We start from the raw sequence: 15,600 nt of genomic DNA, 5'->3' as shown, positions 1-15,600 counted from the left end.
ATATAAGGCTTATGCTAGGAAAGTGACTAGTATAGTAAGGAGAGAAAATTAGAATACAAGAGGAGACTAGGGCTGCAGTAGAAGGAAAATACCAAGGAGTTTTTTTTTTTCCTGCATGGACCTTAGAAAGCAAAATTGTGGATGGATGGTTACAAGTATGGATTATAAGTGCAGTTCCTCAGGGTTCAGTACTGGGACTGTTACTGTTCAATCTTTATATCAGTGATAGTATTGTCACTGGACTACAGGGAGTTTCAGTTATTTGCAGATAATGTGAAGCTAGAGAATTTTATTAGTAATAGTGCTGATGTTTTGGGCTCTTCAAGAGATGCTTGGAAAGGTGGGAAAATGAATGGGGATATCAATTTAATGCAACTATATGTACTACATGTACTATTATGAAATTTGGGATCCATAGATGCGATCATACTTGCTTTGTTAGAGTTATACTGGAAGAAATGGAGGAAGCAAGGGATCTTGGAATGATTGTAGATAGAAATTTCATTGGACATATATCAAAGGTTGTAAAGACAACTCGGAGAATTTCTGCAATTTTGAGAAGGATACTGACTACTAGAGATAAAATTTTGGTGGTCCCATTGATCACACTTTGATGACGATATCTGGATTTCTGTGCTCAGTTCTGGTCACTGGAGAGAATGCAGAGGAGGAGGATAAAATTATATCAGGACTGGATAATGATTATGAAGATATGCAAACTAAAATGAGTTTAGTTGATAGAAGCTGATGGAGGAGAATATGATTGAGACATTAAGCTATTGATAGGTTATTATCAAGATTGTCACTGGGATGATTTTTCACATACTAGAACAGTGGAAAGGACCAAGGACAAAGGGGACTTGGAAGTTGTAAAAGGAAGTAGTCAGTAAGAGGGGAAAAAGTAAGTTTTTTTGCATGGAGAGTAGTAATAGAATAAAGCACATTACCTGACGGTGGATGAGTTGTTAAGGAATATGGCTCTCCCACAATGCGTCTTAGGATTCCATTGTTTAAGATCAGAAATAATAATAATGCTGAAGAATAAGTAATTTTCTCTCACATTGTTGTTTTTTCTAATAGTACTGTTGTGTCCCATTTTATGATTATTATCCTATCTAGTGAAATTCTGCTTATCTATGTTCAACTATTATCTATGCACGAGATATCACCCAAAATTACAAATATTTAAGTTATTTCTCCCCTTAGTGTCCCTAATATTTATATTATACTGTGCCTTTTGGGACATTTAGTTTGATTAAAAACAAGGAGCAATTACTAAAATATGTCTGAATGTGAAACAATATTGCAGTCGTGACACTTTATCTCGTTTTTTTTTTTAACACATTAATTTCCCGCGTGATTAGGTTCGTACGTTTTCAAGTGGTGCATTGGGCAGCAATTTCAGACAACTGTTTTATCAATGAACAAAGGTTTATTAAACTCATTAGCATGGTACAATTCAATTTCTAATATAATTCAATTCAATACTAAGAAAATATTTACAAAATAGCATTAGCTTATCACAAGTATTTTGGCTAAGATCCTATATGAGTATTACGATCATGCCGCCATAACAAATTCAACACATAAAATCATATGTATAATCCCAGATCTAATTAACACCTTAGTTAACCCTATATTACTCGGAATATATGCTATATGCTGTAGCACATGGATATGTGTGATCAATTCCCTCTATTTAACTATCCAAAACTATGTAGATTAACTTATCCTTTCACTGTACTAACACATAACTTTGACATTTAAACTTTCCTATACGTTACAATACACATGCATAATTCTCAGGACACATAATTACTTATATAATATTAATATTAACAAGTATACTCTCATTATAATCAGTCATGTACTAAAGTCCTAGTATAATTTTCTTTAGTCTCTTCAACAGTTCAGTAATAGAATAATGAGTACAATTACAGATGATTTTCAGTTAACACAAGATTTTTACAGTACCTTTTTCTCTTGAGTTTTCTATATTGGCCTCTACCTTTTTCCGATTGTACTATCCTGGTATGATCTCTCCTATAATCTGCCACTCCTAAGTTCTGTTGGCAATAAACTGTGCTTACGCGATCTTAACCTTTCGTACATGAATTAAGGACACTTTTAGAATCATCTATACAATGGCTGTGAAACTCACCACGTGGACACAGACTTCTTTACAGATTTCCTTTTTTCGTAGTTGTCACTGGATTATGAAACACATAGATAATACCTTCTTTCTTTTAGCTAAATGGCATTCCTCGTTTCTTACCATAGGAAATACGGAATCGAAATCCCGCTCACTACTTGTTCCCTTGTTGTGACGACGGAGATTTAACTCCAATCTCGCCACTCAGGAAAAACCGCGTGAAAACCTCTACGAAGGAGCTCGTGAAGAAACTATCCGGGAAAAAAAGCCTTTTGTGGGGGGGTTTCTAACCCTTTTATACCTTGACCCCCTAACGGCACCTCATTAATTTCTTTTCTCCGCCCCTTACTTGATTCGACTTCACCAACCAATTAGGGTGGCGTTTTTCTGCCAAACATCCTTTGGTCGGCGAGCCGTGACGATGTCTCAAATCTGGGAATTGACCCTGAGCGATAGTCTATTGTTTTTTATTTTTGCTAGCCTCTAAAGTAATCCCCCTTCCAAATTTTTAAGAATTTACTTAATATTTTAATCTCTAGCCTCTCACATACAATTTCTTATGACTAATCCTTTCTGTCTTACTTAGCTAATATATTTTTTTTCACAACACTAAAATATTCCTTCTTTTATTAGTTAGTTCAACAAACACTTTTTTGTTATATATTTTACTTGGATGCAAGAATACTTTTTCTTTCTTTTAAATAATTCATCTATTAGCTTTTATACAGGGGTTTTATTTTATTTTCTCTTCATGTTACACCATGATAGCTGGGAATTCTACATTCTTAAGGTATCAGGGTGTAACAGTACATCATATTCTAGTAATAAAAGCATTATTTTCTTTTAATAGCATAATAGTAACTAGGAAAGAATTATTATTTTCAGACAAAAGGAATGCATAATTCTTCTTATTATTATTATTATGTTATACAGGTATCTCCATGGAGTCAGAAGACTCATCAATGGGAGACCCATTATTCACAGTGAACAAGTTTAAGGAGAGCATGATAGGTATATCATACCTCTCTTTAAACTTGTTCACTGACGAAACACTCACTACTACTTCTGGCAACCCATTCCATCCACTCACCACTCTCCAAGCAAAAGATATCCTCCTTAACACATTTGCTAACTATTTGCTTACATAATTTCCACCAGTTCACCCTTCATTCTCCCCCCCCCCTTCCTGCCATGTACTGAAAAAAAAGTCATTAGTGTTAATCCTATAAATCCCTTTAACAACTTATATGTTGATATCGTATCTTCTTTTTTTCACTTATCAGCTATTTTTGAAGCCCACAGACTGTCAGCCTGTTTAAGGAGCATTCCATAAAGCTAGTGAGTTTGTCTGAAGGCATAATGAAGCGAATGAGTGTGAGAATTACCAAGTGAGGAATCTGGTCTCTCGAGCAAAAATATTGAATAAGGTAGTCAATTAAGGAAGTAAAGGTGGGTGTGGGCCTAAAGGAATGCTGCAGTTTCTATACACTAATGCCAGAAGTATCAGAGGAACAAGAGGGAGGAGTTTTTGGCATTGCTTAGTGCAACCTCAGCAAAAGTTATAGGCATTAGTGATACTTTGCTAACAGCAGATAATGTAGTTGCAGGAATAGACTGTGAAGGGTTTAGTATGTTCATGGGAGGAGTGGTACTGATCATGATAGCGAATGAATTGCAGCCAAAAAAAAATATGATATAGGCAGGAGGACGACTGTCAATTTGAAGCAGTCTTGTCTGAGATTAAAGCCAGTAAGACAAAACATATAGTTGGTTGTTGCTATAGGCCAGGGAGTTCCACAGATGATATGGATGACATGCATTACCAAATTAGTACAATGAGTACAGGTTGAGTGATTATTATGGGGGAACTTCAACTATGGAGATACAGACTGGAAGGAAGAAAGATCACATTGCAGAAAAGAAATAGAATTTATACACCTACTAAGGGATAATTACTTAGGCAGCATGTGATGGAAGGGACTAGGGGGTGGAAGAGTATTGGACCAGAGCTTAGGATCAGAAGAGCTATCCATAACCATAGTGACAACATTGCCTTTGATTGGTGAAAGTGATCATGTGGTCTTGACTTAGGAGATTGCAAAACATAAGGAATATTCTGTCAAGAAGGAGCATATGTGGATCTAAAAGGCAAGTGATTATAACAAGCTTAGGAAGAAACTTTAATCTATGCCATGGCATAAAACACTGCAGGGTAAGGATGTTAGTAGTGCATGGAATGTAATTAAGGGGCATCTAGAGGAAGCAATATTAAATTGTATACCTAAGGTAAGGAGGGTTAATCAGATGAGTTAGATGGATGAATAATATCATTAAGCATGAGCTACAGAAGAAGAAGAAAATGCTATGGAGGGTATATAAAGAGAACAGCAAACAGTACACATGAACAGTTCAGGCTAGAAAAGCAAAATCAGATTATGAGAAGAATCTCTCTGAGCATGCCAAAGGAAATCCCAAAGAGTTCTTTTGTTACATGGCAAGTAAGAGGAAGAATGACTATGGAAAATTAACCTTAAGGAGTGATGATGTTCATGAGGAAACAGAACCAGATATCATAGTCGAGTTACTGAGTGACCACTCTGCAAAGGTATATCATCCTATTGAAGTTACTGCATTAACATATATAACAGACACTGATGTGAAAATAGAGGTGGATGAAATGGAGGTTCTTAGGATATTGCAGAATATCAATGTAAATACAGCTGCGGGATTAGATGGGATATCAGCTAGGGTTTTGCAAGAATGTGCAAGTGTTGTGTCGTTATTTATGCAAATTCACTTAAATCGTATCTTTCAAACTTACTATGTAGTTGCCCTAAGTACTGGCCTGGATTTTTGGTCCTATCTCCTTTTCAGGCATAAACACATTTATATTTTTTAATGACTGCACCAGTCTTTGCCCTATAATAATAAAATGCGCTATTCAGGGAGACAATTCCAATAACCCAATTATATAAATACCTGCTAACTCCTTCAGACAGTCGTGGCAAAACCTCTCAACTTAACTTTACCCTCCCGTGACAAGTTTGTAATTTTAGAGTGGTGAGTTGACGCTCTTAGTCAGTCAAGACTCAGTTTGGGGTAAAAATACATTTTTATTTTACAACTTTAAATACACTATACAATTATATAAGTTCACTCTTGATAAGATTGCAATCATACATAAAAGCTAAGTTAGGAAACTTGATTCTTTCAAGTGCTGCTTAATGCATGCAATATTTGATATCTAGTAAATTGCTAAACTTAATCTTCGTTAGCACAATTCACACATCTAACAATTCTCCCTATAAATTTGGGGAACACTAAGTTAAACTATCATTAATTTATGGCTCATAATTCCTCTCTCTACAATTCTGTAAAACTCACTTAAATAATCTCGATATCTGGTTATAGCCTACTGGAACAATCACTTAAGAGTTCACTAGTTAATATTGTTCTGACATTTCATACTTCTTGCATCTAAATCTCTTCATATAAACAGGCTCCCAAAACATAAATAACAAACATTTACATTACCTTCACTCGATTATGGAATGGGTCTGCTGGTTAATACTGTTGTGAAAGTACCCGAGGCTCGATTCCTTATATGGATCACTCGCGGCGTTAAATTCTTGCTAAGTGGCTATCCTCTATCTGCTCAATGGCTATCTTTGTCATCTGAGGACTTTACTGGAACATCTACAACATAGCACCCGCTTGTAATGAAAGCGTTAGCTGCGTCGCGCTGGAACTCCATCCGTAGTTTCATGGACCGCCCGATTCGAACTTCCCGCTGCCACGCATTCTCGCCCGCTGTTCTGCCTGAAAACCGCTACCTTGATTGGACCTCCTCACGACCTCGAATCCTGGGAAAAAAAAGCCTTGTTCCTCCTCCTGCAATCACTTATATTATTCATCACATAACACCCCCCCCCCCCCTCTCCTCCTGAAACCCCTGTGCCACGCAATGCTAGTCTCGATCTCCGATGATGTCAGCACTTTTTCTGTGGTAGGAATCATGGAACTGTTATTACGCACACCTGTTCCTAGTATAACATAGCCTCAGGTGCTTACACTAACATGTACCAAACCTTTGGACCCATTCTTACACTTTGTTCAGTGGAATATTCAAGTTAATTTCAGCTGCACTGTATAATACTAAATTTTGATTTATAATTCATAAAAAAAAATCTAAATAACACAATATAATTCCAATCTGTAATACTTCTTTACAATTTTATAAACTGATACATTCTTAGTGTTATATTTCATTATCTTATAATTTCACACCTTTGACACAATATTATTTGATCTTGACTAAATGCAAGTACTTCCTACTATTAAATATTCAGTTTGCTGAGTTGTGCTTGTTGAAGTCTGAATGATTTGCTGATACAAAGTAACAAGACCATTCAGAGTTCAACACAAGGGCCTGTGACTAGTCCCTTTAAGTCTCAGCTCTGGTAGAGTTCCAAAGGAGTGGCAAGAGGGCAGAATAATTCCCCTGGATAAGGGCAGTTTTAAGACTACAAGTGTCACAATCTTAGTGCTAAGACCCGGCATTTGACAGAATAACTGATTCTGTTATGCAAATTAGAACAAATGGGGATCAATATGAGACTGGTTAAGTGGATAAGAGGGTGGCTGCTGGACAGATATCAAAAAGTGGTGTATATGAATGGGCAGAATCGAGGCAAAAACAGGCGACTAGTGGTGTGCTGCAAATTTCAGTGCTTGGTTAATTGCTGCTTAATTTGTACATAAATGATAGGAAATAACCTGAAAGGAAATATTCAGTTGTTTGCTGATGATGCAAAATTAGGTAGAGTAATAGTTAATGAAGGTGATCTGTAGACCTTGCAGGACGATTTAAATAGGCTGTCGGTATGGGCAAAAAGATAATGGGTGTCAGTTTAATGTGGAGAAATGTAAAGTAATGCATTTTGGGGAAAATAGATTACAAGCCTTGTATCACATTGATATCACAATACTCCAGGAAATAGACAAAGCTAAGGATTTAGGGATGGTGGCAGACTCCACGGTGTTCTTGAGATAATAATAATAATCTGTAAAGAGTGAAGAATCAGTAAAAAGTGAGGAATGACTATTCCACAGAATAGAGGCAGTTTTCACAGTGAGTTTGAAGCTCGACTGAACTTTTGCTGTTTCATGGAGTCAAAGACTCATCGTGGGAGGTTCCCTTTTCATACACACGGTTCATCATACTATGTCTTAAATACATTCAGATTCTTTCCAGACACCACACTCTCAGTTAATGCAAAAAAACTGCTTCTTCCCCTCTCTTTTTCCATACCCTTCTTATACAGCTCCTACGGAAAACTTCTTGTTCTCCCAACCTCTCCTACCATTTTATTATTATTATGCAGGCATATCAAGTCTGTATAATAATCCGGAGTCTGAAGACTAATCATGGGAGACCCAATTTATCCACACAATCTATCATACCTCTCTGACAACCCATTCCACTCATTCACAACTCTCCCAAGCAAAAAACCTAGTCCTCACACCCCTAATAACCACACTTTTATTCAACTTCCAAGGATGAACCTTTGTTCTGGTCCCTCTAGCCAAGTGCTGAAACGTTTCCCCTGCATCATTCATATAAAACCCTTTAAGCAACTTAATTGTTTCTATCATATCCCTTATTTTTCTCTATCAACCAACTTCTGCAAGCCACACACAATCTATCCTCATAGGGAACATTCTGAAGGCCGCTCATCAGTAGCTTGTTGAAACCCTTTGTGTTGTGTTAGTGGTATTTGCTAAAGCATATCCTTATTATGAACATCATTTGCTTCCATTACTATGAATGGAGTACTACCAGAAGAACATGGTTTGTCTGTTGTATAAGTTTGAAATTACAGATGTGTTTCTCAGTCCATAATGCTCATAAATCATTTAGATTTTATGTTTCCAATAATTAAAGTAAACGAGAGTCAATCCATAAAATTAAATTTTATATATCAGTCACATATCAGCTATATTCTTTCACCTGAAATACTTAATAAAGTTATTATAGTTTGCTAAAATTATTTTCAGACATTATACAAGTATTTTAGTTAAATTAATTGTGTAAAGTAAATTTATTTCTTTTCATTGTTAGATTCTATACCAATTCAGATGGAAGAGTTTTCCTAAGTCATAAATCAGCAATTAGTAAAGAAACTGAATTTAAAACTGAATGGCTGGTATACTCCAGAAAGGTAAAGAGTGAAAAAGTAAGTGTCATCCTCTCCTCGGATTCAATCTATCCATAATTATATTGCATTAATAGAATGAAAATAGATTTGTTTAGCTGACTTAGTGTTATGGAGCCATATTATAATGATAGCATGATAGGAATGTTAGTTGTGAGAATAGCTGGAAGGGATTCAAAGTTATAGAGTTCAGTGAGAATATAACATAGTATAAAAGACTATATGAGTTATTTTATAATACACTTGTGAGAGTTCAAAAAGATTTTTGTCATCTCCAAAAGTTGAGTAAGGTTATGATAAGAAATAGCTTGGGTGGCAAGCAGACAAGTTTTCTTATTTGTTTTGCCTGATTTTGTACTTAGGTTATAGAAATCAATTATTATTATTATTATTAAGTGAGACCTCCAGGTTATAGAAGTCAATTATTATTATTATTATTAAGTGAGACCTCCAGGGAGTCAGGAACTCATTGAGGGAGACCATATTATTTGCACCAGCTGTCATACCTGTTCTTGAATTAATTCCCAATTAATTCACACTGCTTGCATGCACAACATCTGATGGCAATCCATTTCAGTTATGCACCACCTAAAGAGAAAAATCGAGCCCTAACCCATTCTTGACAACATTCATTCTCAGCTTCCAAGGATGCCCTCATGTCCTTTTCCCACCCTCCATAAAATGAAAACTTCCATCAACTGAAATCCTGTATGACCTATTCAGAAGTTTGTAAGTCACAATCATATTATCCCTCTTTCTCCTGTTTGCTAGTATCTGCAGTCTACAAATTCTCAATCTGGCTTCTTGATCAGTATTCCACAATCCTGATATCATTTTTGATAGTCTCAAAAAAGTAGTTTTTTTCTATTCTTTCTCTCCACTGTATCAGAATCACCATGGAAACCAGGAGACCAGACCTGCTTGCAATAGTCCAAGTGAGGTCTTATCAAGGCCTTGTAAATAGGCAAAATGACAACCTTATCTTTACATTTGAACGTTTGTTTCAGCATTACAATTATCTTTTGAGTTGGTAGGATAATGAAGCTATATGCAATCTTTGCTATATTGCCCCTGAATTTCAACTTCCTATCTACTAACACTCCAAGATCCCTAGTCCCATCAGTTTATTCTAGCATAATCCCACCTATATAATACAACACTGGATATCTAATCATGCTGAATGAATGACCTTATATTTATTAACATTGAACCGATTACCATTTTGACATGACCATTCCAGCCTATTCAAATCATTCTGCATATCTGCAACACTCTTCATTACCCTAGCTATCTTTGTATCATCAGCAAATAGCTGTATGTCACATGTCGAATCCTTCTCAATGTCATTTATGTACACATTAAATAACAATGGACCAAGGACTGATCCTTGAGGCACACCGTTTGGTTACCTTGAATCTTGCAGATTCACCCCACCCGTCCCCCATATGCAACTTTTTGATATCTGGCAGTCAGCCATACTCTTATTAATAATAATATAATTAATTGTTTATAATTCAATCCATATTCTCCAGTTTATGCAGGTCTTTCATGCTGTATTCTAACAAAAGCCTTAGCAAAATCCAAAAGTATTATGGTGTATCCATTCTCCTTGTCTAACTTAGTGGTAATATAGAATGTCAACAAGTTGCTAAATGGGTTGATAGAGATTCTCTGTCAACCCATTTCTGAATGCTAGCCCTAACCAACTTTTCCAAAATCTTACCACCACTCCTGAGATACTGATTGGTCGATAGTTGGATACATCAGTCTTTACAACACCCTTGTGCAATGGGATTACCATACATTCTTTCCTGTTCTGAGACTTGAATTATATATCCTTTTCAAAGGAATAGCCAGTTCAACTGAATACTCTTTTAGCATCTATGCTGATATCCTATCAGTTCCTATTCCAGAATTCTTATTCAGTTTGTGTAACAGCCCTAGTAGTTCGTCTTCATACACGGGAGTTTCCTCATACAGTGAAGAGGTAACAGTGAGTTCAATGTTGCATATGCCAGATTGATAACTTTTAGCAAAATGGCTACTCATTAGTTGAACAATCACTTCTGCATCAATCACTAGCATACCATCTGTATTCAATACAGTTATTCTTTCAAATTCAGCTCATCTATATTTAAATATATTTAAAATGTTGTAAAATGATTCCCCCTTCCCCCCTTTTTATAGTAATTCCATTCAAGATAAATATTGAAATTCCTATTAAATTACTGCTGGTAGTAACTGGGAAATGATAATGAAGAATGACCATTCCACAGAATAGTAGTTTTCACAGTGTGTTTAAAGCTAGACTGATGATGGTTGTTGCCAAGTGTTTGCAAGTTTTGAAGACTGAAACCAAAATGATTTACTCACTATTAGATAGCATATAACATTTATAAAATGGGACTTTCTTCAGAATTGGGAAAAATATCCATTGCTGAAGAGATTTGGGACTTGTGGAATATAAGCAATTGGTCAGGTAAGAATTAACATCTGAAGCAGAAAAATGCCTTATTTTTTTATGCTGAAACTGAAACAGCTATGGATATGAATGTTATGCTAAGGAGAAGTTTGCAGTTTTTATTATCCAAGAAGCTGAGACATGGGTGATATCAGTCAAATGGAATTGTAGTTGATTATACATACTTTTGAAATTTTATTGGTTTTTGCAGTGAAAAATATGAGGGAAGGAAGAGTGTAGTGTACTGTCTTCAATAACACTATCAATTAGATTTTTATTTGGTGGAAGAAGCTCTTTGATGTACAAAAGAAAGAGTATGTGACTGTAGAGCAATTCCAGATAAGTTGAGAGATAAAAATCCATCATCTTGATATGAACTAAGTAACCAGAGAAGAAATTGAAGACATTTATATGAGGGGGGTGACCTAGAACCAAAATGATATATTTGAAAATATAATTTTTGTTCAAGAAAGAAAAAGAACAAATTATTACAATTTGATGAAACATGGGGGTTAAAGGGCTTTAAGATATGTTCTAGGTGTTTATCAGAATTTTTCAGACCTCCCCCCCCCCCCCCCCCCCCATAAAATGTATCATAGGATTGGAATTTGCTCATTTGGCCTTTCTGCCATTTTGAAATACGAAATAAGTGATTATGCAATTGTCGAGGTTGGTGTTATAAGCGGTATAAGTATGAATGAATTGATGGAAAATGAAGAGAATAAACCAGATGGTAATGGAAAAGATAGTGAACTTATGTGGAGTTCTCCACAGAACAAAATGTGAATGGTTGAAGAAATGCCTGACATATGATATGACACAGAAGCAAAAGAAGGGGGAGATGCAAGGGAGAGAAAGCAGGCTATGAATGAACGAAAGCATGAGAATAAGAATTGAATTTCGTATGGTGATTCACTGATAAGAGGAATGCTTGAGGAGAGTGTAACAAGATCCTGGTACAGGATTAATGATGCTGTAAGGATCCAGAGAGTGAAAATGAAAGAGATGTTTATTTTGGCTGGTACAAATGATTTAGCAGGTGCGAGAAGATATGAAAGAGTTGCTGGTGCATGCATAAAAGAAGAGTGAGAAAGTAAAACTTGTATGTTGCCATGCTATGATAGAGGCAAGCTGAGACAAAGAGCAATGATTGTAGATGAGTCACTGTGCAGATGAATGGTATAGAGTTTGATAGTATGAAAGATTTATACAAAGTGGCTTGCATTGGAATTGATTTGGGGTCAGTAGTCTTGAGAAAGTGTTGTTCAGTGAGAATTTGGATGTGCAGAGTTAGAAAAACTAGAATTTTTTTTTTTTGTTGTTGTTGTGGTGGTGGTGGTGGGAGGGGGATGCAATTGAGCATAGGTCCAGGCAACCTAGAAGTTGGTGAGTAATAGAATGATCACATGATGCTAAATGTAGCACTCGAGATTCTTAACTTGAGTGGGCTAAGCAACATAAGGTGTAAGGGAGGTTGTGGGATGAAGGGAGTTATTGCAGTTTATATATACTAATACCAGAAGTATTGAAAATAAGGGTGAGAAGTTTTTGGCATTCATTAGCTCAACTTGGATAAAAGTTATAGGAATTAATGAAACTTGGTTGACCAAGAATGATATAGTCATAGGAATATAATGCAAAGGATATAGTATCTTCAGAGAGGACAGAAGGAGCAGGATAGGGGGAAGGATTTTACTAATGATACAAAACGAAGCCAAAAAGAGTAGAAGCACAAGGAATGCAGAGATCAGTTCATTTGAGGCTATGCGGTGTGAGATAAAGACCAACAGGATGAAATATGTAATTTGTTGCTGCTATATTGAACGTATGGAAGAACGTATATAACATATACTGGCAAATTAGTTCAGTGGATGCAGGTCAACTATGGGGATATAGATTGGGAGGAGGAATGGTCACAGGTATGGAATTTATATACCTGAGAGATAATTACTTGAAGTATCGTGTAAGTGAGGGGACACGAGGTTTGAGAGTGCTAGATCTGATTATAGCATCAGAGAACTTAATAATAGTCATCAGTGTCTAGTTATGCTGCCTCCACTTGTGGGAAGTGGTCATGTGTCTTGACCTAGAAGATTGCCAGACATTACTATTACTATTATTACGGGCAACTCCAGGGAGTCATTAGACTCATCGAGGGAGGCCCCAAATCATATTCATCACAACTATTTGACATTCATACAGTATCTATCATACCTCGCCTTAAACTCATTCACTGTCACAGCATCCACCACAGACTCAGGGAGCGCATTCCACTCGTTCACTACTCTAAAAGTAAAGAACCCAGCTCTAACACCTTTACTAACCACACTTTTGCCCAGTTTCCATGGATGTCCCCTAGTCCTCCCACAACCAGCCCTGTTCTCAAAAATATCTTCTGAATTAATTTTATAGAAACCCTTCAGTAATTTGAATGTCTCAATCATATCTCCCCTCCTCTGCCTATCAACCAATTTTTGCAACCCATAAATCCTCAACCTGTTCTCATATGGTTCATTCCACAGACCTGCTATCATCTTGGTCACTCGCCTCTGGATCCTCTCCACCTCCTCCCCATCAAGAAGAAACCTAGGTGACCAAATCTGAGCACAGTAGTCTACATGGGGTCTTATCAAGGCTCGATACAGAGGAACAATAACCTGCTTTTCTCTGCTTGTCAACGTATTCTTCAGCAACCAAGTGATTTGATGAGCTGATTTGGCCACTTTTGCAATGTGTCCCCTTTTTTTTTTTTCAATTCCTGGAGCACGGTTCCACCAATGCAGTAAACTGCCGCCAATCTTTTCACCCCAAAATGCATAACCTTATATTTTGCCACATTAAATTGACATCCATTCTCCTTAGCCCAGACCTCCAATCTATCCAAATCATCCTGCAAAATTTTGACGTCATCTGCATTCACTATTGCCCCACCCAACTTCGCATCATCCGCAAACAAATGAACTGTTCCTCTCAGATCCTTTCCTATATCATTTATGAACAAATTAAACAGCAGTGGTCCAAGAACAGATCCTTGTGGCATACCACTAGTCACAGGCCGTCTTGTGGACTCTATTCCTGAGTAAACCACTCTCTGATATCTCTCCGTCAACCACCCTCCTATCCATCTCACCAACCCTATGTCCATTCCCATATGCTGCAATTTACTGATTAGAATTCCATGTGGTATCCTGTCAAAGGCCTTAGCAAGGTCCAGTAGAATCACTGTAAACCCATTACCCTTATCCAGTTCAGCCGTCACTGTGTTATAATACGTGAGCAAGTTACTGAGGCATGACCTACCCTTCACAAAACCATGCTGTCCCCGATACAGTATCCCATTTTCTTCTATCCAATCTTGTATTTTCCTCTTGACTATTTTCTCTAAGACCTTGATAATGATTCCTGTTATGCTGATTGGCCAGTAATTTTCAACAGCAGCCTTGGAACCACCTTTGTGCAGTGGAACTATTTTCCCCTCTTTCCACCCCCTTGGGACTGACCCAGTCCTGGGGCTCAAATTAAACAAAATGGTCAAGGGCACTGACAATTCTTTGGCCGCTTCACTTACGACACAAGCTTGGATACCATCCAATCCCACAGATGTATTGACATTGAGACTCTGTAATAGATTAGTTACCTCTACTTCATTCATCACAATTCCAGTATAAGCTGTTGGTTCTTCCATTCCTGCAAAGTCACCACCTGGATGATATACTCTTGCAAAGTGCTCGCTCAGTAATTCCACAATATCGACTGATTCGGTTACCTCCCTACCCTCAGCATTTTTTAAGATCATTCTACCATGAGCATTTTTCCTTTTACTTGCAGCATATTGAAAAAACTGTTTGGGATTCTCTTTAGCCTGCGTGGCCAATTTCCTTTCGTAATCTGCTTTTGCTTTTCTTACCACCCTTGTTACCATCCTGGCCTGAGCTTTATACTGTTCCTGCGCCTGATGGTCACCCTTCTCCTTAAATTCCCTCCACAATTGTTTCTTTTTTTGCAGCTCAAGCTTAATAGTGTTATTTATCCATTTAACCCCTACTTGATTTATTATTCAGACTCTTGGTATACAGTCAACCATTGCCTCCTGCAAACAGTTCTTAACCACCTCCCATGCACTATCAACATCCAGCCCTTGCAATTTTACATGCCATGGCATTGAGCCAAGCACACACCTAAGCTTGTCATACTTACCAGCCCGGTAATTCCACATGTACCCTGTCTTAATTGTAAATTCGACTCCTTTAGCCACCTCCCAAGTCATGACCTTATGGTCACTCTCACCAATTGGTGGCAACATGGCCCTCTTCGTTACAGCCACATTCTCGGTTGCAATTACTAGGTCCAGCACTCTCTACCCCCTGGTATTTTCCAATACATGTTGCCGTAGATAGTTGTCCCTTAATAACCGCATAAAATCCAATTCCTTCCTCCCATGTGCCCTCTCCTCTTTCCAGTCAATGTTACAATAATAGAAATCACCCATAATAATTACCCTCCTTCCACTCATTTCTTCTATTTGCTTATGCATACTATCCCCACCATCCACTCCATCACCCGGTCTATAGCAGCACCCAATTGTATATTTTGTTCTGCTAGATTCTATCTCACACCAAACAGCCTCAAATGTGCTTTTTTCCCCATCATGCAGTTCAACTTCTATACTCCTTGGCTGAAGCTCATCAGCTATCATCAATAACACTCCTCCCCCCTTTTTATTCACCCTGTCACTCCTGAACAAGCTATATACCCGTCGCATTCAATCCCAC

The 15,600-nt window shown here is 37.2% G+C and overlaps 1 protein-coding gene across 4 annotated transcripts in view; it reads left to right on the top strand.

Annotated features, from left to right (window-relative positions):
* Positions 1–15,600, top strand: part of LOC150107666 (ATP-dependent DNA/RNA helicase DHX36-like) — a 589,788-nt gene that overhangs the window by 492,052 nt on the left and 82,136 nt on the right. For all 4 annotated transcript variants that reach the window (XM_090391452.1, XM_090391454.1, XM_090391451.1 and 1 more), the window contains one exon: positions 8,274–8,388. In XM_090391452.1, the coding sequence (XP_090247578.1) occupies positions 8,274–8,388 (115 nt within the window). The remainder of the gene's footprint in view (positions 1–8,273; positions 8,389–15,600) is intronic.

Source organism: Typopeltis vanoorti, chromosome 4 (genome assembly GCF_054136105.1).
Source record: "Typopeltis vanoorti isolate ZY-2024b chromosome 4, IOZ_Tvanoo_1.0, whole genome shotgun sequence".
In the NCBI taxonomy this organism is placed as follows: domain Eukaryota; kingdom Metazoa; phylum Arthropoda; class Arachnida; order Uropygi; family Thelyphonidae; genus Typopeltis; species Typopeltis vanoorti.
Note: the sequence above shows the minus strand (reverse complement) of the source record. Positions and strands in the feature narration are given on the sequence as shown.